A 26,090-nucleotide genomic window follows, 5' to 3' on the forward strand; every position below is an offset into this window, starting at 1 on the left:
GAGCATCGCTAAAGTAATGAAGCATCCACTTGTCGTCCGCCAGTCGTGCGGCGGCACTCGCTTCGTTCTTTTTCCAACATTTACTCTCTTAGACTCATTGTTATTCATACACACTTGGCACCTTTTTTTGCTTCCTGCATCGTGTCTCGTGCTCTCTAGCGAAGCCACCTTTCCTATACAAGTGTGTGTTTATACACGATGATTTCATATAATCTATTTACTGGTTTTATTAACGAGGTGTGAAAAGTACAGCCACTCAGTGAGGTTCGGCTTCAGGGATCTTGAAGGGAGATGAAGGTTCCAAATTCAACAATAGGTGACATCAACGGATATCATCAAAGTGTTGTTACATCAAGGTGCCAGAATTCTCGAACTCGATCGAAAAATTTTACATCTTTTGGTTACATCAGCCTTCTTTATGACCGTCAAAAAGTCAAAGTGAATGAGGTGTGTAGCCATTTTTACGTTTTTTTTAACGTGTTATGAAGTTTTTTAACGCTAAGTATTCTGGAAAAATTGTAATATTGAGTTATTTATCTTATATCAAATAATAGACAACAATTTTCCATAATTTCGCATGTATTTCGAATGTCTCGTCTTTTTCGCTGATTTCATAGTCTCAAGAAATCGTGGCCTGTCATTACTGACTCTTTTAACTGATTAGTCAGTCTAGCGTATGGGAAGGTGATCCGATAGGATTTCGATACCCGGTCCTCCCTCATTCACCTGTCCCTCATTCACCAGACTGCCACCCGAACATCAACCCTGTAAATAATTTAAGCAATTCGAATGGGTATCGACGCCAACGATGACGCACTAGCTTCAGCTTGTATGTAATTTCATGACAAAACTTTGATGAAACATGACGATTTACAATCGTGGGTAAAAGCATTAACATGAACCTCTCCATAGCTGCCAGCACGCAACTTTCCTATCCCACAACGGTCAACCAAACGACAGAAACCTTCAAACCTTGTCCCACTCTACTCCAGTTAAACGGACCCCACTACCTCGGTTGGATCAAAAATACGAAACGAGGATATCCAGCTACGATCGGTGGATTAAATTCTTTTAACAAATTTGAATATGAATACCCACATTCCTGGAATGTTCTGATACTCAAGCCTGCCGCTAGACGACAGATTCTATCCACCAGGTCCAAAAGGATAAAAATGCCCCTCAGAGTCGCTGTAAACTCGCACTGGTCCACCGGCAGAAGGGATAAATTAATATTTTACATAATCACTCCGAACTTTACCAATTAACCTCTCCGGAATGCCATCCTAATTTATTCATTCGGCACTTTGACCAAATTGAAATAAGTCTGAACGTCACATTTAGCACATCCGAAACAGCAGCTCACCCGCGCTCACGCTCACCACCTGAGCTTAACGCCGAGTCTGCACACTCTACGCCCATACACACCGATTACATATGCAGGGAAGGATTAAGACCGAGATTCCGTGACCCAAATATATCTTACTTTATTTAAATGATATTGAAAACTTTAACGCAAGGGGTAGTAAACCTTCGTTCACCAATGCTTCCACCCATCTAGAATGAATCAGCGTGGGTTGTCCTCCACGTTACCAGAATACATACCTAATAAATACGAAAACAAACTCACACTTGCTTATGTGCATTTTCCTTCGGTAGCAAACGACGTCCTTACTTTGCAATTTTCCTATCCATCTTATTTTCCATAGCGCGTGTTTTTGGCATGCGATTGGTAAATGGCAGCAAAACGAACGCTGGAACTCTGGCGGGAGAATTATGCGACCTGCCATCAACAGCCAGCACTGATAGCCCCTTCGTCTGCTAGTGTAAGCCAACGTACGCGCCGGGTCAGGTTCTACCCTACTCACATCTAATTGATTGTTCTGCCAACAGTGGCTATGATTGGTACCGGAGGGTTTGCTTTTCCTGTAAAACAACTGCAAAGGGTCTGCTATTGATAATATCTTTTCAAAAAGAATACGCGAAATGTTTGGTATCGGAACGATTTTTAAAGCGTTGCTAGATACAATATTATCTTTTTTGATTTGACGGAAAATGATTTGTTATTTTTTCAACAAGTTGACAAAGACCAAAATCGGGAAATTCAAAGTTCTACTCAAGCTTAATAACGATTTTATGATAGCCAACAGATTCAACTGTCTCACCGTCAGGCCTTCTCGTAAATACTACATTTTGGTTAACTAAACATAAAACTGTTGGAGCGATTCGGTCCGAGTATCCGTGGTTCAAATCCCATCCTGAGCGCCTCCCAGTATGAAAGACTATCTTACTTACTACGAGTAAAATCAAGTCACAGAAAGCTAGAAATGGCAGGCCGAGATCTTTCGAGGTTGTAGTATCAATGATGAAGAAGAAACATAAAATTGCGTAAGGTTCACGTCGGGGTTGGCATGAGAAAATCGTGCTAATTAATTTACCATCAGATGGTCCACATCCATCGAACCCATCAACTTAACGTACGATAGATTTTAGTACAGAGAAGATAGGTTGTTTGTAGCTTAGTTTAGGTCCCCAGGATCATAGGTTTGATTTTGAGTAGTTAGGAAACCTCACAACCAAAACTTGGTGTCTGGTTCATATTTGTCACTACCTAATTATAACCGCAATACATTGGTCGACAATAAATTGGTGGTAAACGGAAACCCCTGCGTCGGCCATTTTGGAAACGAACCAATGTTTCAATTAGTTTTATTATTGACCACTGGTGTGTTTATTTTCGATGTGTAAATTGGAAATTCTCTCATAACATTTCAATTATCATAACAGCCATCTATTCTATCAATCAAATAATGTCCATCAAATAATTTCTATTTTTCTCTAGGCTGCTATTAATGACTATTAGTTGTTAAAACCTTTCAAAATGAATACTAAATATCTAAATGCTTTCCGACGATGTTTTCTAACACAAGAAGTTTCTATGCTCTGATTGAAGATGAAACTTTCTCTTTCATCTCGAATGTCTCAAACCCCAGGAAACTCACGATCAACCATCGACCGAACACTGGTACGGTAACCTAACCGGTGAAACGAACGAGTTTATTTATCAAGTGACAGTGATTTAATTAAATGATCGCTGCTGTCTGTCCGTTCGACCGTGTGTGTGTGTGTGCTCGTCCGGCATGGATCACTAAGGTTGTCAGCCGACACACATCTCGCCGCAACTAACGCCGGGCCCATCAAGCCACGGTAACAGGCGACAAGAAAGAGCACTTCAATTAGACCTATGATAAAGCCCGGCCAACCTGCATCCTGCGAAGCATGCTCTGCGCCCTCTCTATCACGTCGCTTGCACAATTTATCTCGCTCATATAACGATTCCGGCGAAGCCTTGCACGAACTGCCCGGTCGCGGTCTCGACTGATATTGAGGTTTTTCTTTCCGCTTTCCGTTACAGTGTGCCGCTTCTAATGTGCACTCCATTCACATTTTGCTGATGCTTTTCCATCAACATAACAGCTTGGTACGTTTATTTGAATAAGTCATCTACCTTTGTTGACTACTACATGTCTATAAAGTTCTGTTCGTATGAGCTTTCAAGTGACTTCAGTTTCCAGAGCTCACTAGTTTCCGTACAAGGAAATGAAAGACAATAAAGATTTATTATTCTTTTATTGGCTTAATTCTCTCCTCGGTCACCCTAGCTTCGCGAAATAAAGTTAGTAAATCACTGTAAAACTTGCAGGCATCCATGGAATTATTCACGGAACCATAAAACAGTAGCTGCCGTTTTTTCAATATTGACGTTGACTCATCAAAAGAAAGGGGGACACAGTTTTACAGTTTAACAAGATCTATCTTTGCTCTATCGCACTCTTCTTCACTAGCGCAACATTCCCACTATCTCGGCTCCCCCGTGTCACATCAACATGTTCAATTAAACTGCCGTGAGCTTCTTTGACACGGTTCTCTGCTACGCCACTACACATAAAATGACACACAATCTTCTCATACAAGAGAAAAAAAAACCTCCCCTCACCTAACCACCGACAGACCCTCGGGACCCCCACAAACGGAACGGCGAGCACACAACAAACTATAACGTGCCTTAGCTTCGGAGGGGCTTCGGTGGGTCGCGTTTCAGCAAAAATCAGCACTTTCATCACGTCACGAGCAATTTAGAGCGCACCGTGAAAGGGCCCTCGAAGTGCACCAATGCACCGATGAAAATCTCTCTCGCCGGCGACGGCCAAAGACACGCTTGCTGACCAATTGATGGTTGGCATAATGCCGAGACCGGCCGCCCATCCCACCGCCAACCTCCTTTTTTCAGTCCCTTTACCCACACACACACACACGCTCGCGCGCCCACTCTCAACAGTCGGTGAAATGGTGGAATGCACCGCGAAATGTGTTTTCGCTACACTTCACCAAAATGCCATGCTGCCACAGCGGTAAATGATGTTCCCTCGATCTACCAACCCTTTTTCTCACCTCTTCTTTCCCCAACCCCCCGCGGGCGCATGTCGAATCAACTGAAAGATGGAGAAATTATGCTCGCTTTTGGTGGCTAAAGGCGCCCTTAATCCACCGGCTACGAATGACGCGTGTAGGAGATTAACACCAACACGATTCTTCCACGCGAACCGCCACTCTGGCTGGGCAGAGAAAACCCTTTTTCAGTTCAGTGACACTGATCCACACACAATTGTTAACAACATGTCACCATAAGCGATGACAACAACCACACAGTTACTATAAGCACTCAAGTAGCTCGTGTGCGAGGAAATGTAGCGGCAGTGGCAGAAACATTGGAGAAACCACGACGAATAAATTGAGGATATTGAAGCAACTGTATGTGACTGGTGGGTTCAGGAAGAGATATATTTTGCTTAACTAAACAAAAGAGATGTACAAATAAGAAAAATGAAGCATCGGATGCTGCTAATATGTTTTCTAATCCTTATATGATTAGAAGATATGAGCCCCCCTTTGAAGATATTTCTCGCTTAAAGCAAGTGATCAGGAAACACATATTAAGTTTTTTCTACACCACCAGCAATTCTCGCACCACTCGTTCCACACGAATCAACGCTCCTATCCTTGCTACAAACTTTTATCCCTGCATCCTCGAGCACACCGTATCTGGAATCAGTCGTCGGAACACACAAATCGGAAAACTTTTATCTGCACACTGACAGCTTTCCTTCGGCCTGCATATGGGAAAGACATAATAATAAAAAAAAACTCTGATAAAAACCACACACAGCAGCAGTCACCAAAAGAAGAAAGTCCATTGAATCATGAGCAGAGAAATGAAGCTGGTTCCGTAACCAGCATCCGCCCTTTTGTAAGGGATCGAACGTGCCACCATCCCCGTGCCATTATCTTCCGTGTCGTATGATGTACGGGATGCTGGTGAAGCTCCAAGCCACGATCAATACACGAAACGGGCTCAGAAACGTTGGCACCGGCAGGGCTCATAGGCGCCAAATTGGTTAATAGTGTAGAAAAAGGGCCTAGTGCGCAACACCGTACCACCGCGCATTATAACTGCAAACGAAATTATCGATAACGAGAGTCGAGCAGGAAGACGGTTGCTTCTTCGCCAGCGCACAACCATGCATTAGCAACAACCCAGGTATTATCATTCATTTATTTGTCTCCTGCGGGTGAGCACTTGGAATAGAAAATTCCTACGTTCGGCCGTTATGTTTCTTCTGTCCCGCAGCGCTTACAGTCTCCAGTGTTCGGTGCACATCGACTTGCCTCAGTTCTCTCGGCTTCTGTGTGAAGAAACGAAACGTGACTCGGACCGGACACCCGCGAAAGGAGTCACACGGGTGGAAGAAGTTGAGCTAACATCATCGGACAACTTATTCACTGTTCACGTTGTTGATCTTCCATGATCTCTGCGCCTATTAAACGTTAGTTTCGAAAATTACTCACCCCACCCCAACCCAATGGTCGAGTGTTTAAATGGCTCTCCGCTGCCAAGCTTTCCCATTCTGGGCGAAGCATGTTGCACCTCGTGGATTATTACTGCTGTTCAACCTATTTGCCTACAAAATACCATCAAATTCCACTTTAGCTCGGCGCACGAAGACTCCCATTACAGCCTCTTCAGACGCTATAAATACCATCAATTATAACTCAGATAATTTTCTACCGGGCGCTACTCCGGGTTCTCAGCGAACACTTCTCGCGTTTTCCAGAGCTGTGAGACTGGCAAGATTCTATTTTACGCAACGCTTTCTCCAATTCTTCGCTACTCCTCAGGATGCGTCTCACGTTACGGCCTTCTCCTCCCTCCCTTCCCAACGATGCTCCCTAGAGGTCATCGTAAACGGAAATGCGAAGTCAACGTTGGGCAATGTCAAGAAATAAAACGCCACTCAGGGCTAGAGTTGGCTCGGGTTGACTGGTGCGGGCTGGCTGGCTGACGGCTGAGGACATCGGAAAATATTTCGCCGGGAAAAATGTGTGATGAAGAAAGAACATTCCTGCCCGTCAGCAACATTTGGCGAGGCTGACTGACAAAAACGCTGCATAGGACACACATTTTATCGTCCACGGTTCCATGGTTGCGAAAATTCGACCGATCCCCCGAATCGGATTCGACCGGAGTCGAGTGAATTTTATTTTCTATAGAAATTCCATAAATTCAGATGTACGGTGCTCCGGTTGCAATGGCAAACAACCTAGCCGACCGTATCACTCGTTCGGTGCCTCAGAAATCTGTGTAAACGAGCACATATTTGCTCTCGAATGTCATTCCCCCAGCGTATAAGCAGCTCTTTTCGGCAACCGACACTTCCGTTACCGCTGCTACCGAATAGTTGACAATTGGCCAAAAATGTGTCACATGCAGGGTTTGCCATAACGTGCCTCCACAAACCAATCTAGCATATTCAATCGACGCCCACGTTGCCTCCCGGGCGCCTCACGTTGCTCCAGTGGCCGATATTGTCATGTGATTTCGGGGCACACCGTACACAATGCAATATACCGACGCACCCACACCCGGTCCAGTGCGCCCGGGGACAACCCTTTCGCCAGCCGCCGTACTGTCACCAGCACCCTTGGCGCCAAACGCCATGCGACCTGCTGACGCGCTGCCGTGGCGTCCACAGGCACACTTTTCGGGACGGTAATGTTTCTTCCGTCCCTAAGGCAGGTCACAGAGTTATTTTGTTTCTGGGTTACGCAAACAATGCCAGAAGATAAAGCCAAATTTTATAGCCCAATGTTTGATGGCCATGTTTTTCGGAGAACCTCGTGCGTTGGGTGCGTTGCAAAGGGCTTTTACACGATCGGACCAAGATAAAGGCACCAGAAACACACTGAGACAGACACACACACACACATATGCTGCTGCTGAAAGTGAGCTTTATGCTTAAGAATTTTTGACGATAAAAAAACACGTGTTTATTTGGTAGTGTGTGAGCGGGTGTGTGAGCATGGGTATGCTCCTAACGCCGCCACACATCTGCAAATAAAAGTAAGCTCCAGCACCCGACGACTTCACATTCTCTCCCTTCGCCCCCGGACAAGGCGCGTCCGCCGGAATAACTGAGCCAAAGAGCAGTTGTTGACTTTTGTTTTTCCAAGGCAAACCGAATAAATACTGTGACCTAGTTTCTAATTCCTTGTTTTGCGAGCGGCACTTAAGCTACCACTCATCTAATGAGTCCTCGCCGGGAAACAAAGAGCAAAGATGAAGGGTGTTGCTGAGTGAGTGGTTGATCTCCAATAAAACCATCGGCCATAAATAAAGCCGTTTGTTATAATTCGAGTAGCTACGGCAGCATAATACCGAAAATGTGACCCAGTGTGTGTGTGTGTCTGTAGCCGGAAGCATAATTCAATTGAAGAGCCTGCGCCTTGCAAACATCCTGGAAGGGGAAAAAAATAACTTTAGGAGGAGTTTTACAACTGCTCACCAAGGAACGCACCTCAAATAAAATCTTCCATTAAACTGATTCACGGAGCATGGAGCTAAAAACGAATATCAAATCTTCGCCAAATCACGTTTCTTTTCCAAACATTCGCTCTCTGGTTCGTGGCCTTCCTTATTGCAGCAAGCACAGCTTACACGAATTGGCAATTCGGACAAACCGTCACATCCTGTGATGCGATGGCAGGATGTTTTGGAAACCCACCTACCGACTTTTACTCGCGGTGCGGAACTGAACGATTTCCTTCCCGCTAATTAATCTACCTCAAACCAACTACCGTACCGTGTCGTATCGTAAAGCTGACAGTCGATATCTATAAAACCCCAACAATCTGCACTAATTAGTCACTGACGTTCCCGGGTCTGCCCCCGACATCAGGGGCACATCCCTTCAAAGGGAAAACAAAACAAAAACAAGCTAAACAGGACTCCTTCGAGGGTGAAGACTAGCGGTGGTAATGGGACACACCGTCCCAAAAACGTCCATGTAATAAAATGCACTCTCGTTAGTCTTTCCGTCTTTGAGCTGGTGGCCCTTCCGATTTGGGCTGGAGTTTTCGCGCAGCCCGCAAACTTGATTGCCTTTTTCCGACGAACGAACGAACGAGGTCACGCTAGCTCGGCCGATGAAATGTGCTCAGCTCGCTCCGGGAACCGCTCACGCCCAGATACACTCGACGAAATTAAATAATGCTGACAGAAACACTAGGGCTAGCTCAGGGCGTCAAACAGCGCAACCACACACCAACAGAAGCAACCGAAGGAAGCTTAACTTCCTCACATTCCAAAGCACCACGGAAGAGTGATGTGTGTTTGCTATTGCGACTGCCACCAATTCTTTCCCTCGTCCCTCTTCATTCTTCTTTTCGTTTCTATCATGGATCTTCTGCTTCAATAAAAAAAAAACTGTATTATACTACCCCGCACCTTATTATCCGATCGTGTTTCGGGGCTTCTTCCCCGAAAACGCGGCGACATGATGCCAGCGCAAATGGGATGTTGTAAATATGTCCACAATTTACGCGATGGAACGTGACACGATAGATCTTTTCGTGTTTCGCGGCAGCGACCTCTCGCCCTGAGGACCCTTCCAACCCTTCCATCTCGACGCCATCCTATTAGCGCCTGAAGGGTGACCGTGGTAGAAAATCCGCATTATTGGGCACATGCTGACGTTGCTTGGTGGTAAGAGGAGATATTGCTTGTCCGTTTCGCAACAAGGATTTGCTTGCCTTCAATAAACGGTTAAATTGTTTGTACGACATTTGCATACGATGTTTATCATGAGCGGTCCTCGTTACGAATGTGTAGGGATAAATCAGAACCATAAATGTTATGCGGATTCACATAACAAGTACAGTTGTTTAGCGATTAACAAACTTTTTAATGAAAAACCAAACATCAGGGATTTTCTGTCATTTCGTACATATCATAAACGAATAAGAGATCTAAATTCACAATATTTTAAAATCATCCAATCTGTTAGAGGTTTTGAAACAACCTGCAAAACTTTTCTTTTGGGAAAAACACACTAAAAATAAAACATAAAACCTTCTCCGCGATAATTGAATACAAAACCGGCAGAGAGCTTGAAGATAATAAAAATGCTAATCAGAGTTACAACGTTGGTCCATCAGCCATGTGCAGATATCCACCCGAATCTATCTCCCGTGACCATCATAAAACAGGACCCCCAAAACACGCCAGGAGGAACGACGCCGTACCGATTGTGCAAGCGATGTTTTATGTGCCTGGCTTATGCACAGCACAAAAATTACAATTTTATTGAAAAATCGAGTCGCCCAAACAGGCGACGCAGTTTTTTTTATGATGCCTTTGACTTGCTCAAAAAAAAAAATGCCCACAAATAAACGTCCAGAGTGACCAGGTTTCTTGAGCATTTTTTTGTTACCACGCGTCGGGCATAAGTCCTCCTTACCAACCACCGTAAACATTTGCTGCAACATGTTTCAGAAGATGATAAGCGTTTCCGTGCCAAGAGTTAAAAGCCCTCAGTCTCGCACGAAACGGCAAAAGAAAAAAACCTGATTCGAGCCCAGACATCAAACCGATCATTCGACGAACAAATCATAAAATCCCGCAATAAATTGCGATTCATCATCATCATCATCATCATCATCGAAAGGAGGAACAACAACAGCAACCGTACCTTTGACCATTTTCGCCAATACCATTAAATCGACGATTCTTTTCACTCGTTGTACAATTGCAGTCGGCAAATCAGCCCAAAATTAGGTCACTTATTTGCTACCATCATGGAGGCAAGTGAGGCTGCTGCTGATTGCACAACAAGCACACTAGAGAGCCGCGCGCGGTTCCAGACTGTCTCATGATTCTGGGACACACGACGACGGTATCGCGGACGTCGGAAGCAGTGGAACGGAAAAAAGGGAAAGACAACGTACCCCAGCATAGACCCAACGCTAACAGGCATTGTCGGGTAAGCCGACCAAAGACGAGGGCTTTCTAGCGCACTATTGCAATCGAGCACAATCCGTCACATCCGCCGTTATCTAGTTGTGTTTGAGATATAAACAGACGCACTCGCCACCATCTTTTTCCTCTATTGCTCAAGAGATGGAGCAATCCCTGGCTAAAAGAGGGAACTAAATACGCTTGGCGCTTGTCCAGGAAGAACGAAATTGTTGTTGACTTCCTACTTTTGGAGTTCTCGCCAATACCCCCTTCGCTGGATGCAGCCATGCGAGCATGGAGAAACTTATCCGTCATTTCGTGCGCGCGAGGTCCCAATTTTCCACCCGTTCTGTGTGTTCCCTATCCCATCCAGACAGTTGTTTCTTTTTCGGTTCAACTAAGCTGCACAATTGAAAGCTTCCAACCTTTGCAAACGTCCGTGGGTTGTGAACCTAGGCTAAAGCAATATAATGGGCCCCGCTCCGGACAAAACATACCGAAATACACGATTGTCAGCATTTTTCCGCTCTATTTGCTTGGTTCCTGTTACACTCGCACATATTCGACGATTGATAAGTTCGTGGGGTTGATCACGTACAAAATCTGGATTTCTATCTCATGATGGTGGTTATCGATATCTCTTGTGGCTCTTTTGTGGATTTTTTGTCATGCTGGAGTTTTTTCAGGCAGACAGGCAATAAAAACGTAAGGTAATATCTTGTATCAGCATACGATGGAGCTGTGAATAGAGAGCATTTCAAGAATATTTTTAAGTTTTGCTCCGACCCTAACGCCCAGAGATTCTGATGCAACCAGACAATCTCACCATTTGCAGCACTGACCATCCAGCTACGGTTAAAATCAACAGAAGTAGTAATTTCCTTCCAAGGAAACTTTTCAATCGTTGCTGCAGACTATCATGCGTCGGCCGCGGCCAGGCGAACGACCCGGAGCAGGAACCAGCGAATATATAAACAACAACACCAGCAAAAAGCACACCATGCAGACAGTCCGAGAGCAACAAAAAGCTAAGCTGCATAAATACGATTGTCTCTCGGTGCATCGCATCGTGCTGCAGTTTGTCGAACCCAAACGACACCCATATAATACCTTCTGGACACACCCCACTCACTGATGCTTTTACCGTTTCCACGTGTCCACGGCCCACCGGAATCCGTTCCACCGATGGCGTGCTGCTGCGTGTGTTTGTTTTTTTGTTTGCTGTCCCATTATTCGCCCGAACCTGACGTAACTCGTCTGCCATTTGCCGATCTGCATCAAATGCGCCACGACGAGTGACCATGAACGAGCGACGCCGAACGCCCTGGCGTGAAGACGAATTGGCGGAAAACCGACGTGACTACACCGTACCGGAGGAGCCATTTAATAATACTGGCACCTTTTTTAACGTATCCTTTCTGAGTTGCACGGAAGTTCATTCTTTTCTTTTTTGCTGTGTCCGGTCGCCACACGTAGCAATCGCGAGCGCATGGAATCCGAAAGGATGGAACTACAGGAGCCAAGGAACAAAACATCACGTGTCGCGTCCGGAGAGTGAACCGCATTTCAAATCACTTCCTGTCCGTATGAGGTCCGATTCTTCTCCTGTTGCTTCATGCCTTGGGTGGGCACAGCACTCGGGTAGAAAACGTATGGAGGAAGAATTTTATTATCCATTCATAAGGTGCATGTCTCGGGAGGTTGTACTGCTGCTTTCTTTTACCCATCATATCGGTGTTATTTATACACAGCAATTCATTGACGTTGTCATGAATTTATGTTATTCGAAGGTTCATTACGAAACCATCGCATGACATTGATTGAAATAATGGAATAGCTTATTTAACGTTAACGCATCAGGAATGTTTGGAGACTTGTTGAGATAGTAGACTAGGACAGTGAGGATTCTGTTACGATTTGTATGAATTTTAAATATAATTTTTAGTAAAAAAGTTTCCGCTTTTAGCAGTTAGCCAAACTTTTAATTTCTCGCGACACATGCCATACACGTAGACCAACGTAGCTACCAACCCTGCTATCGGCATATGTCGCTTTGTTCTATTTATGACATTTTATTTACTGATTTTTCTCTCTACCAACCTTCTCGTAGTCCTCCATCGACGCTTTAGTGCACCCAACATTTTTTTTGACGCTCAGCTTCCGTACTGTAGGGCGCAGCTTCGCTACTGCATCAAACAATAGTGCATATTCGCGTCGTCGGCAACGGGTTTCGCCACACGGACACCGAAAGCAAATAGCAGACTTTTATGCGCTCGTTTAGCTGTCGTCAAAGTGTCCATATAACATTCACTCAGCACATCACAGCACATAGGTGGCGCATAAGGTGTTGGGCCAGCTCTTCGGGTTTGCTGTTTTGTTGCCTGTTTTCTACACGATTGTTTACGCGCTAGTTGTTGCGCACTTGAACGAAGACTGATGAAGCAGATTTTTCGTATCACGCTTTAACACCGATCGATACCGTAAGCACTGGTCCGGGAGCGGACATAATTTTCAGAATGTTGTGTTGACACTTGAAGCACTCTTATGAATCTTTTCATAAAGCATGCACATTTTCCACAGGAAGGTTTAGTAAGCACTGTAATACACATATTTTAAATTAGATGTAATATGGTACTCTGCAGATAAGTTTGTTACATGTCTGGAGAATCCTATTAAGTCACTACTTATGTCCTCAAACAGTCCTGTGAAGTTGATCAAAAGTCCTCTATTTATAAATCACCATAACAGGTTCTAACTTGCCACACTTCGTCCGTATTTATGCAACACCTTACACTCCTTTTAACACCATAGGTAATCCAAGCTAAATTATGCTTTGCGACGAAAATTATTGCTTGACGAGTGTATATAACTCTTCTGGATTACCTCATAAAACGATCGCAAATCACTATTTAGCTTGGAGTGCGTAAATTAACCCTGGCCACTCCACTCGATCAGCCACACTCGCCCACACGCACACACTGCAGTGCAGTTCGTAATGCATCAGACACGCTGTCTAGAGCGAAGCAAGCCCGCATCGTGGCATCTTGCGCTTGTTGAGCTGTAGCCGGTCCTGCCTTCCCATTCACTGATTTATTTGCCCACATCTGCCAGCATCTGTGGCCTTCCCGGTGTTGTCTGACGGTGTCAACCTCTAGCATTAGAAAGGTTTTTTGCCTCACCGAATACCTTCCTTTCGATTCTTGACGCGCATCTTCTCACTTTTCGCACGATAGTTGCGTGGCTAAAGCGACCCGTCGTCGAAGTGAAACTTCACACTAAACAAAACCTTCCCTTTTCTATCGATTATAGAAGTCTGGACGGGCGGAGCGTTAAGCTCAGTCAACATCCGGAACTATGTGACGTCCTCGTCGATTCCGACCGGCAAATGTTTTGCTATGGACCTCGGCAATCGGCTGCGGTACGTTTCTTACTGTGCTGTGATATTTTTCTGGGTTACCGATTTATGTCACTGCGAATGGAACGGCATTTGCCAGAGCTAGAGTAGTGCATGCCGGTGCGCAAGATATCCCTCAAAGATGCTGCCATTGCATTGGTGAAGTAGAATATAGCGAGTGGGAGTTCGTCAAGCGCAACAAACCTGCACCCAAACGAGTTGCGTGAGTGTGTGCGATCGCAGAGTACATTATGCACCGGTTGAGATCAACTTGGTCACGGCACACACGCCAGTCGCGTCTATTCTCCGCTAAACCCTTCCGAAATCGACGACTGAGCTATGTGGCGGGAAAGATAAATGGGAATCGACAGAACGTCGGCGGAATTGAAAAGTCTATTGAAAAGTCAAAAAAGTTACTGGTGTTTGCTTATTGGAACTCCGAGGATTCATCGGAACATGAACTCCATACAATGCTTAGCGAACTTCATCTAAGATCATACGGCTATTGGCATTTATTTCGCAAATCTTCCTTACCAATCATTCTATTTTTAAATAAGTGTTAATGCTTTTGATTGAACTATGATTTGAATAAAAACTTCAAATGTCTCAGATCTTACTCCACTGTTGCCACCCAACCTGGCAACCCTGTTTTACAACCATTTTCCCAGATACATATCAACTAATGATACAAGTTGACGTTCCACAGCCCCCAGGGACGAAAAGAGAACGTGCAACCTGCGCGTTCGCAACTCCAGCTCGGAGTTCCACTCATTGCTCAGTTCAAAATCTATGCCTACCACATAGATTTCACCCTTCCCACACCACTTTGTCCACGGCAGCACAAAAAAAGGGGCAAAGTGATTTTTCCCTTCAACCATTATGCCCACACACTCACACACACACACACACACACACGCAGTGGTCGGTTTGAATTTTTTGCGCAATGCATTCCTTGAGAAATGTGATCCATAGGAACCTCCGGCACTATTTATAGCTTCCCGTGGCCTGGCCGCCTCCCGGCTGGCACGGTCCGGCCCGGAGAGTTTGGCAATCGAACATTAGAAGATGTGTGATGGTGGACTACTGCCGTCCGTCACCGCGTCGCGCACAAACGTTAACGGCCGCATGAGCATCAAACAAATGCTGATCATAAAGTGTTATTTGGGCGAGCGCACACTTATGCGCGCTTATTACGACCTCATAAAACGCTCGAAATGCTCCGTCAATCCGTCACGCGGTTGAACGATGGGCGATCGTTGCGCTCCTCCCCGAGCCTTTTCTGCGACAGCCAGCCAGCTTCGTGAAGCCGTTAAGAAAAGAAACATTTAAATTTCGATCAACCATCGCCGATCAGCTGCTGAGCTGAGCCCGGTGTATTGAGGCTGATCAACGCTGTTGAAGAACTGGCGCGGTACAGGTACGGGAAGGTCTGAGAGAAGTGACACATTCTCGCTTCCCACTTAATTCGATCTTGATTCGCATACCCGCTTGACGCTTGACAGGCGCGGTGTAAACGCCGCACAAAAGGAAAAAAGGCATCTGTCCCAAAATGGACACACTAAATTTCGTACTGACCAATCGTGCAGGCAGGCCGGCCGGTTCGTTAATTTGAGCCGTAAAATTTTAAATGCTAAACAAATCACCAGCGGCGCGAAATTATGGCCAAAAATGCATTCATTCGCTCATCAGTCCGGTGGCTCGGACAATGGGCGATTTACTGCAGACGTGCTGTCCGACGCTGATGCACGGTTACGTCTTCGCAAATGACCTTTCAGCAATTAGAAGGCACATATGACTACAGCCGGTGAGTTCCCGGGGCACATTGCAGCGCTATCCGTTTTGAACGGATGATTTGTTTTTGAACGGTTCAAACTAGCTCAAGGTCATCGTCGAAGAAGGACATTTAGAACAATGTGAATAATTGCTTGCAATCAGTAAAACATTTGAAATTACTACCAAATCAGGAAAAGCAATGGCCAATACGGTCATAGCTGTGCAAATATACAAGTTGCTGGTAAGCTAAGCCTCAGAGAATGAATGCCTGTTTTCAAATCAACGCAATCAACGATATGCGTCTTGGAGGAATGGCGTATCACATTAGTTTCAGTAATTATACCTTGTTTTTGTTTTTCCAAAGGAACCGGTTGTATCGTTTTAATTCCAAATGACACAGATTCGTTCCGGAAAGCAATATTAACTTAGCGTTAATTGACATCCGACGTAGATGGTTGTACGATGTTCAATTGCTCTGGAGCCTCCATCCACCACCATCTTAATCCCTTTCCTTACAGAGATCAAATAAAACCCTTGCGACCATACTCAAGCTCCCAATAACCGCACAGGTTCAACGACGCTACGGTTTCAAAATTGTAACTAGCATAAAATTTAATTATACATGATGTTACCCACCCTCCTAAAGCCCAACCGCGCTCCTGCCTTCACCGCCATCGTTACAGTTCTAATGAACCATCAGGTTTTTCGCTATGCATGTGCGAACAAATGTATTCCACTCGTTGAACAAGGTGCATGATGAGAGCAGCACGAGCAAACAACATAATATTGCCCGCAGTCATCGTGTGTCTGTCGTTTGGTTTGTTTTTTTCTTGCTTCTTCCCTAAGATCGCTGAATTTGCACGAACCCACACACCGAGCAATATTTGCAAGCAATCGACACAGGCAAGTGTATTGGCTGAGATCTTTAGGTTCTCGGTCCCCAGCCCAAAACCATTCACTTCCTCCCTACCCATTTTTGTCCAGCGGTCGCATTGATGGAACAAGGAACACAAGCAGAAGGTAAAAGACCTGACTCGAATGCTCCTCTCACGGTGCCAGCCTCCGAGATCTTCCCTCTGCACGAGCGCTCTGGCACCCTTCACCGTACCGAACGGCCCAGCCTCTCCGTGTGTATCATAAATGTAATGGCGGCAAGTGGTTTTTACTGTTATTCCAAGTGATAGGGCTCCGGCAAAATAGGCAATACCGAAAGCCTACATAGAAGTGGTCACGCGAAAAAAGGGGGAAACATAACGAAACGTAACATAAATTACTCAACGCTGGATGAGGGCAAGACATGGTCTCCAAACGGGCGGGTGTGCGCACCACCAGCAGACAACGGCAGGCTGAAAGAGAAGAAACGAGAACCAGCAGGCCGGCGGAGAAGACTTGATATAGTGCCTCCGGTACCAGGCAGGCTTCGCAGCTTTTTTTTCGGGGCGAACGATCCCTTCTGCTCATTTGCTAAAACGGATCGCACTCAGCTGGGAGGAATTCTACCCCGTTGAAGCCTTCTTCAAATCAATATGCAAAAAAGTAAGAAACGACACCGTATCCGGGGCGGTGGTGACCCAAGAAACTACCTCAATCAATAAGCCCCCATAAACGAGCCTGTATTAAGAACGTCCTACGGAGTAAGTAATGCAGAATGCTGGCAGAAAATGGGCTGCTGATTCTCTTCTGTGTCCGCGCGCAACGAAAGCGAGCCAGGCGAGTTAGGCTGCAGCCCCGGCTGAAACTGGAACTCGTTGGAAAGATGTGCCCTGTCCAGACACACACACACACACCGATAAACATCATGATTCAGCCAACCCAGTTTGGTGAAGAAAAGCCGGAAAAGCATGGGCGTTTGATTCAATCCAGATCAGAGATCGACGAACACAGCAGAAGCACGCGCTGTAGCAACCTATCTTGGTGCTATAATTGCAGGCTTTCAACCTCTGGTCCCTCCTCCTCACGGGAGCTTGCTTGCCCGGTTCAACGATCTATGAAGCACCAAGAAGCAGCGAATGAATCTCACTCGTTCAAACAAATGAGTGTGTGAATGACGCCTACACTGCGCCGCGAAAAGGCTTCGTCCTATCATCTCCATGCAGCTTTCGGGCGCAGTACATCACGCACGCGGCAGCTGTAGGTGTGATATGACCTTTAGCCACCGTTTTCAACACCTTGCCGGTGCTTATCGGGCGCCAGTTCTCATTCATGCATTACGCCGGTGTCAGTGGCCCGTAAGCAAGAGATGAGTCAAAGCAGCTCAGTGAGTAAAGTTACTGATTATTGTCGTGCAGGGAAGCAGGAAAATGACTCGCTCAAATGAAAAGCAAAAAAAGGAGTCTGTATGGGGCGCTTACGTTTCTTCACGTGAGATTACAACATTCGTGCAGTGCTGATAACGCTAAAGCAGCTTAACAGTAGGAGCAAATGCATTTTTCTCTTCAGAGTTCTAAATACCTGAGCTCGCAGATGACTCAGGGTACGACCCCAGTGGGTATGTGGTAAGTAGTTCAATTTTCCTTAAAAATTCTTGAAGACCAAATCACGACACAATAATCATGGTTTTCGAGCTTACAATTACTCGAACTTGGGGAAAGAAAGATAAGCTTCCTGGTAAAATAATCCTGTTCGTAGACATCTCAGTCACACACAAAATTTATTGCTCTCTGTGTCGTAATGTCAAAGGCGCCAGCGTGTTGATAACGCTCACTTTTAGCATTTCGTTTTCGTACATATACTTTTGGAATGTCTAGAAAGACTTTAAAGCGTTCACTTACATTCTCAAAATAATCTACTAACGCGCTGTGACTAGAGTAGAGATTCTTTACTACTTTCCTACACGTTGAAGTAATGATTCAACGAACAATCAGCTTTTATTTTTCTATCGCCCAGCCAAATATTCTAAATTGGTTATTTTTAAACACTCTCTCGCTAACTACACGGTCCCAAGTAAATATTCACATTTGCCAAGGTCAATATGTACTTGGGTTTGCCGCGATTTTAATACCCTGTCGTAAATTAGCGTGATTAAATGGCGGATTAAGGTTCCTTTCGTGGCAATAACACAATACAAAATCTGACGAACATGTTTCTACCGATTTCTCACCCACTAAACACCGCACGACAGTTTCGGCGCTGTCGCCATGAGTTACCGCCGCCGACTATTTGTTCTTACAACATTACGACTCTCGTTTCAGATTCTTGGTGACTTGGTGCACAACGCACACTAAAGCGTCTTGTCCGTTCAATCGGTGACAGGTCGATAGTAGGCTAGTGTCAACGGCAAGGTCTCTAAGGACCACGCAAACCAACCAAACAAAAAATCACACATGCTTCCCTAAACACGCCACGCAACAACAACAACACCACCACGCAAGCCGGCGACTGATGATGTCGAGCAGCAGCGAAACGATGATAACGCAAGCGAAATGATACACAGGCGGCATGACAGCTAGGTCAAGCCTCTGCCCAAAGAAACCCGGGGTGAGAAATGAAGAGGCGCCAGGGGCTGAAAACAACACATGCCACATTAAACACTAACAAAACAATCCGCTTCGACGCACAGGCCCCCCAAAAAACGGCACCACACACCGGTGCACAGCTCGACCGAAAATAAATTGCACTGTTTTGGGGAGTTTTTTCCCTTGTGTTGACTGTTTGTACCAAACGATTTTTGTTTGCGGCGCACCATACGCAAGCAACCGAAATCACACTCGTGGAAGGTCACAAGGGTCCAGGAGGAGAGGAGCGTACGTAACCTTCCACCATCGCCTTGTTGGTGTTTCGCACCACCCACTAGCAGTACACTACTGTCACACACACACAAACACACACAAACACCCACATCAAGAAACCACCATCGCCACGATGATGATGATGATGATGGTCGTCCCTTCGATTTGTTTCTGCACGACTGTAGCAACATTCATTTATCAAGATTTTGTGTTGCATTTTTTTTCTTCCTCCACTTCTTCTGTTCGCTTGGTTTGTTCGCTATCTCTCTCATCATTAAACCTTCAGCCCCTGAAGAAGTAGCAACAGCAGCAGCAGCAGTATAACACACCAACCATGCTGATTGCTTCTTGACGGTTCTGTTAAACGCCAATTTTCGCATAAAGGCCCATCATCACTCGCCAAAAAGCAACATGAGCTAACACACAATCGATTATGCTTCCTTTGGGGCAGCAGCATCAATGGAACGCTTTCTGACGGGTTCACCAATCAAACGCACGTAACACATCAACCGAACAACTGTTTGGTAGATTGAAGTCTTCTCCACAACATGATTAATTGTACTTCTAGAAATGAATAGAAACTAACGACGCAATGAACACAGATTAAATATGATTTCTAATACTAGCATCACTTTTCGGTACCAACATTTGCACTTCACTTACACATAACATTAAATGCACTTCTAAGCCTTTCCGGCGAATCAAACGAAAGAAACTCAATTTGCTCTACCGCCGGCGATTAGGGCAAGCAGTACATTAAAGCATTTTCTTGCAGTCGCACCGATAAAACCCGCAAACTAAATTAAAGCGTTGCAAAGCAAAGGAAGCGGATATTCTGACGATTCTGTGACACGGACGCACTGGGAGAACACCGTACAACGTCGAAAGCGAAAGTAGACGGGCAAGACAAAACGCGAACGTAACAACGGGGACGCACACGCGAAGAGTTCTTCACACCATCAAGGATTAATCGCGAATGAGCAGAGAGCGAGCATACTTTTCTCAGCGGACTCAGCGGTTCGAGCGGTGTTTGGTGCGAGTTGCGAGTTCGAGTTCGCAGGTTCGCTCATCCGACACTACAGCGACTGAATGGAGAAAAGTGTCCGAACGGTTTGCCAAGCATCTATTTTTACTAGTCTTGAACGGTTGACCTGACCGTATTGCTAAGCATTTTGGTGAACAATTTATTTTTTTAAATGTTCCAGTGTGTTCAGCCTATAAACGTGTCATCAAGTGACTCACACACTGCATCCAGATCATTTGCTTTTTTCCTACCGCGACATTAGCGCAGATGGTGCAGAATATTGCTGAAAGGGATTATAGCAGTACGTTTATCTTATCATCGTTCAACTAGGAACAGGTTACGTACTCTGTAAATTTAAAGTAAAAAACCTGAAAATTTTTGTATTGTTTATGGTTCATTACACATAAAGTAAATAATCCATATGAACAAGGAAAACAACTCGACAAATGATATCGTGTTTTGCTTGAAGCAACTATACCCTTTGATTCATAACACATGTACTGATGAAACTGCATTAATTTCGTCACAATTCCAGCTAGTAGCTCCAGCGAGAAATTCGGACAGAAATAGTTACATTGATGTATAATGATGCACTTATTTAAGATCAAGAAACACTTTTTTTAAATTTTCGTTTTACATCGTTACATAGCAAAAAAATAATAAAATTTTAATAAAGACATCTCTTCTTAACAAAACAAAAAGAGAACACAAGGTTTATGCAAACCGGTCTCTCATCGTTTAACAATTTTAATTTAACGATAAAAACAATCAAAAACTACTGTATCGGATCACACAATCCCGCCATTAGGTCATGTTAGTGTAAAATTGTTTTCCTGCTGCAAATCATTTATGCTGCTTCTCACGCTGCTTTATGCTCCTCTCAGCATAACAGCATCAGCGAGAGAGTGAGCAAGCGAAGAGAGAAAATGCATCAAAACAGCTGCACGCAGAAGCGTCTGTGTTTATAGGGTGCAGTTCGTTTCCGTGCGAGTTCGTTATGCCGGTAAAATGCTGTTGCTGGAGGAGGTTATTGCTACCAGTGGACCAACCTTTGCGCCCGATTCACCCACCCATCCAGACCGCACCATCAGACTCAACTTCGGGTTTGCATAAAGAATCTCATTCAGCCAAACTTTCTTTCATGCAAAAAGGACTTTGCGGTGGAAAATTTCACACACCAAGTGCGGACAAAGAACACTGATACTGACGTGTTTATCTGCATTTCCTTATAATGTGTAAATGAAAAGTGTGTTTGTTTTAGAAAAATAATTAACCAAGGACATTTGGAAGCTTTAAGAGAGTTTGTAGAGTGAAGGTTTACATGGTTGTTTTTATAGAAATTGCATGAAATTAATTAAGTAGACATTCAACGACATCCTAAAACTAGGAGCTATCGAAACAATCAATTTCGCTAATTTTCGCAAAATCAAGAAAAAAGGTTCATTTACCACATTCAAAAATAAGTATGGAAAGTATATTTGTTCATCCTTTGCAGAATGAATTCTTAAAATCCCACACATTTTCTTAAATTTATTTTATATTTTAATGACTCCAGTTCAGTCCAGAAGACCGTCTAACTATCTACCTATGGGTAAAATAAAGTCAAGACAACCCATAAATGGGTGGCTAAGACATTTCGAGGTTATAGTGCAAAAAAAGACAAATTTAAACAACGAAAGCAAATTTGGTACTATAACCGTTTCTGAACGATATCGATAGTTTAATTCGATTAACCAATTACCTGTACAACTAACTTTACTGAAAGAACTCTGCCAACCTGTGACCACTTCAAATATGTCACAAAACCTACGCTAATTAATGGTTTTATTTACCACCTGAAATATGATATTTAGCTACTAATTAGCACGCATCCCATTCATCCGCCAGGAACATTCAACTCAACAAAAGCTTTTGAATGCGTTGAGTGTAACGTCTATTTGTCGCCCAGTGATGATTGTTTTTGTTTCTCGTTCGCTGTGCTATATAACGGACATCCGCAAACGATTGATCAAGTGCCAGCAATCGTTGACCTGTGCAGACTCCCATCGCCATTTCGCCAAAAACCATTTTGCATCACTAAAAATCTCTGCGCGTGTTGCAACCATCCACATAGTTCATGGGCGATGGTGCGGATCACGTCCATTCGCAAGATCCTCTGGTGCACCTTTCTACCGTGAAGGGTCCATTGACTGGACGACAGCAACACAGGTAACACCAAAACACATTTGGCGGTTTGATTTTATCAGCGTTAATTATTTTCTGTACCAGCGATCGAAACGAAGTTTTTATTCATGACAGTTCAGTTCGGTTCCACTCACTTTTTTATCTTTCACGATTGTGAGGTAAAAAGTTTCAAAGTTACGCCAGATGGAAGTAAGAAAAGCACTAAAAGCAACCAATTACTAATGCCGATTGTGCCGGACTGCCTTGTCGGTTCGCAAAATGGCGAGCGGCTTACCGATGGCTGCATCATCGCGGTAAGCGTTATCGTTTTATTATCGAGGCAGATGTTTGGTGCGCTCGGTCGAGAACGAACGACAGAACCATTTGCTTTCATTAGTGCTCTTCGCCGGTGCATCAGCATCGTCGTCATCGGATGTGGTGTGTTCTTACACCACCGCGACCGTCCGTAGCAGGCAGGACGCAGCACAATATTCGTGAATCAGAAGCGAAACTCCAGACGAAAGCCTCAAAAAAGCCATGAAACAGGAAATGAAATCGAGACAAACGCTTCGTACAGCCCCTCCCGAAAGCTCATCCCCCGGACAAGGAACAACTGGAACGTGTTTTGCGAGCGCAACTTGTGTGTGTTTTTGTTGGGTCCCGATTTCGGTGGGCTTCGCTCTTATCTGCGCGCGCCGAGTCACCAGGTCTCAAGGCGATGGTCGAGACGCCAGCACTAATGGTAGTGTGGCGGGCAGCAAAATTGAAAACAAAAAGACAAACCCTCCCCGCGCCCGCCCAGATCGCAGGGAACAGGGAAAAGAATCGGGAAAGCAGACAGCACGTAAAAATACGGCGGCAACATAAACGGGACACCTCATTTGCAACTGTCTTAGAAAATGACACCAAGTGACAACAAACTACTCCGGACGAGCCTATTGACAAGTTGCAGCCAAGTCGATTCCGCTGTTGCTGAGGCGTGGATTTCAGCTTTTGCTGCTTTGGTCCGCTTTTTTGGTTTTGGTTTGTTTCTTGCCTGTTCGAAGAAGTGGACTTTGCCGACGGACACTTTTTGTGCGAGTCGCAAACATTTCTCCTCCAGTGCACCCAACGAAATGGGAATGGATATCCGTGGCCATTGCCCTCTGGAGCTGGTGAGCTCCTGGCGGAAATGAGCTGTCTTTCAGGAAGTGGTAACGGTATCCAGCGAAGATTTTACGTACTTATATCACCACCAACTCGAGCTGTGGTTACGCACCTTGGACCCTGAACTGTGCTACTGAAGTTCACATTTCATGCCTTATTTTTTGTTTAACCGTCCTGTTTCGTCCACCAAATCAGATACAAGACAGAAACATGTATATAGCAAACGTCTTTAGTCTACAGTTGTTTCAGGGTCTTACACCTGTTAATTGTGTAAAGGCAATAAATAAATCGTCAATAAATAGACCGAGAGTAAGGATTTTTCATTATCAGTTTTGCTGATCACCCAAACTCTCTATCATTTTGTCAACAAACCGCGGCTTACATTTCCTTAAAGCTTTTTACTTCATGCTAGCCGGTAAGGGTCTGTTTTCTTCCCACAGAAAGACAGTCACTGTAGCCCATCTTTCCCATCTTTTGTTGGCATCTAGCAAAAAAACACGCTGAAAGTGCTGCACTAATCTACATTTTTGAATGACGTCGCGTAATTCAATGCGGTGGCAAAACAGTTTCATCTGTGGTTTTCGACCAGGACAGGCATAGGCGCTTTCCCATTCGATGGGGCAATATGCGCGATGTCGATGAGGCCTGTTCATGCATGGGAGTGCATTTTGTGCCCGCTAGAACGGGAACTGAATACGCAAGCTGAAACGTGAGGCGGTATGGTCTGTTAACCACAGCCGCCAGCCAGGGTCTCCGCGTTGCCTCATCAGCCAAAGTGATGCACGTGTCCCATATGTAACTGAGTATTGGGACAGTAATTAAAGTTATTTGCTTAAGGAGCTACCAAACATTATAATAGTTACTACAATGATTTTCAAACTTGAAAAGCACTTGATAGTTGCAAAAACTCAAACTGAGCGTTAGTTGACTAAATTAGATTATTACTGTAAGAATGTGTCTGTTACGCACATACCGTACTAGCATGGATCATTTGAAACCTTCGTGGCGCGACATTTTCATGTTCACAGAACAAGCACGCAACAGAACGCTAATCTTGTCCACGAATATTGCGGACTGAAACCAGACCCCGAACCAGAATCGAACAGCTCGCTTCATGTGTGGCGCGCGACCGACTGTGTTTATTTGTTTCGAGAATAACTACAACCGCCCAACCATTAAGATGGTACGGAACGATACAAAATCGAGTTTTGTTTCATCGACACAAGCAATATGTGAGGCCTATTTGTCACTGTTTCGGTAAAATTGATCCTGCAACCACCGACAGATTTTGTCTGTGACAACATCGTCTCAAGCGCGATGGAAAAATTCCACGAAACACCCGAATCGACCATTCGATATCTTCTTGTCAATGCGAGAAAAACACCCACGGAGTGGTCAAATGTCACGTGCCTACACAATCCTAAAACGAACTGTGTCATGTTTAAGAATGAACAAATCTTTTCTGCGTACCTGTGTGTTTATATTAGTTATCAGTTTACAACGAAATCTCAGTTTTGTTGAGTATAAGTAGCATTCTGAAGTGTGCTGCATTCAGTTCTGCTTTTTGCTGTGATCGAAATGGACAGCCACCAATTCGAAGGAATACACGTTTTGGAAGTGGGTCAGCATTGAGCAGGCACAATACGCTCAAAATCGATTTTTTAATCCGTTCGACATTAACATCAACCCAACGGACGCACAGCTCTTTCGCTTATCAAAGTCTCGCATGCCGGTAATCCAATTTTCTCAAAAATCGAATCCCTTTTAACCCCAAATTCAAGCCACCAACCGTTTTTTGATAGTGCTAGTTTTAAAACACTTATCACCCATTGCAGCTGATCCTCCACACCATGATGGACCAGTTAGTATGGACGCTCGCCTTTAGGCTCCTGCATGATAGACTTGTTAACGTTAACGGCTAACATATTACAGTGCCACGTGCTCAATCGACCGATAACGAGCGTACACAAATTATGTTGTTTCCATCCGCACCTGACATCCACCGACCGTATTGTTTTCGTATTTCATCAAAAGTGAGTTCCTTCCGAACTTCCCAAACAGCACCAATTCGTCGTCTATCAATGGATGTCACAGAACCGCGTGCAAAATGAGGATATAATCAAAATTTATTGCCAAGCTCATAAATTGCCACCCATCGTCTAAACGGGGCGACCTCCGCCACGCCGGAAGACAGAGCCTAGGCAAAACAAAATTCGGCAACTAGCTAAATATGAACCTCGCACGAAACGTGCGAGCCAAAGAAATATGAATAAACATAAATCTCGGTCAAATCAATAGGAACGTGCCAGAATAGTGCGCGGTGGCGCCTGATGAATTGAAAGGAGAGTAGAGAAGAGAAAGAAAAAAAACACCACAACAAACAGGCCTATAAGGAATTGCTGGATATCAAGCGGAACGAGTTTAATAGAGCGAAGTCTACTGGCGGAGGAAGTCCTTTTTATAATCCAAAAGCAGACCACACAGAATGGGCTGTTCATTCCCACTAACGTATGG

At 44.7% G+C, this 26,090-nt stretch overlaps 1 protein-coding gene and 1 long non-coding RNA gene across 5 annotated transcripts in view; one reads left to right on the forward strand and one right to left on the reverse strand.

Annotated features, from left to right (window-relative positions):
* LOC118511946 overlaps positions 1–26,090 on the reverse strand; it is a 46,819-nt gene that overhangs the window by 19,761 nt on the left and 968 nt on the right. The window contains exons 1-2 of one of the 4 annotated variants that reach the window (XM_036055653.1): positions 19,907–20,205; positions 12,449–12,944 (exon numbers count right to left, since the gene is read on the reverse strand). The exons of 1 other annotated variant lie outside the window; for it this stretch is intronic. In XM_036055653.1, coding sequence (XP_035911546.1) covers positions 12,449–12,489 — 41 coding nt within the window. In that variant the 5' untranslated portion in view covers positions 12,490–12,944; positions 19,907–20,205. Of the gene's footprint in view, positions 1–12,448; positions 12,945–19,889; positions 20,206–26,090 lie in introns of those variants that run through there. 2 more of the 4 variants (XM_036055654.1, XM_036055655.1) reach the window with 2 other exon arrangements.
* Positions 24,921–25,945, forward strand: LOC118511993. Its single transcript, XR_004906204.1, has 2 exons — positions 24,921–25,308; positions 25,412–25,945. It is a non-coding gene; the product is annotated as an uncharacterized LOC118511993 (long non-coding RNA).

This window comes from Anopheles stephensi, chromosome 3 (genome assembly GCF_013141755.1).
Source record: "Anopheles stephensi strain Indian chromosome 3, UCI_ANSTEP_V1.0, whole genome shotgun sequence".
In the NCBI taxonomy this organism is placed as follows: Eukaryota; Metazoa; Arthropoda; class Insecta; order Diptera; family Culicidae; genus Anopheles; species Anopheles stephensi.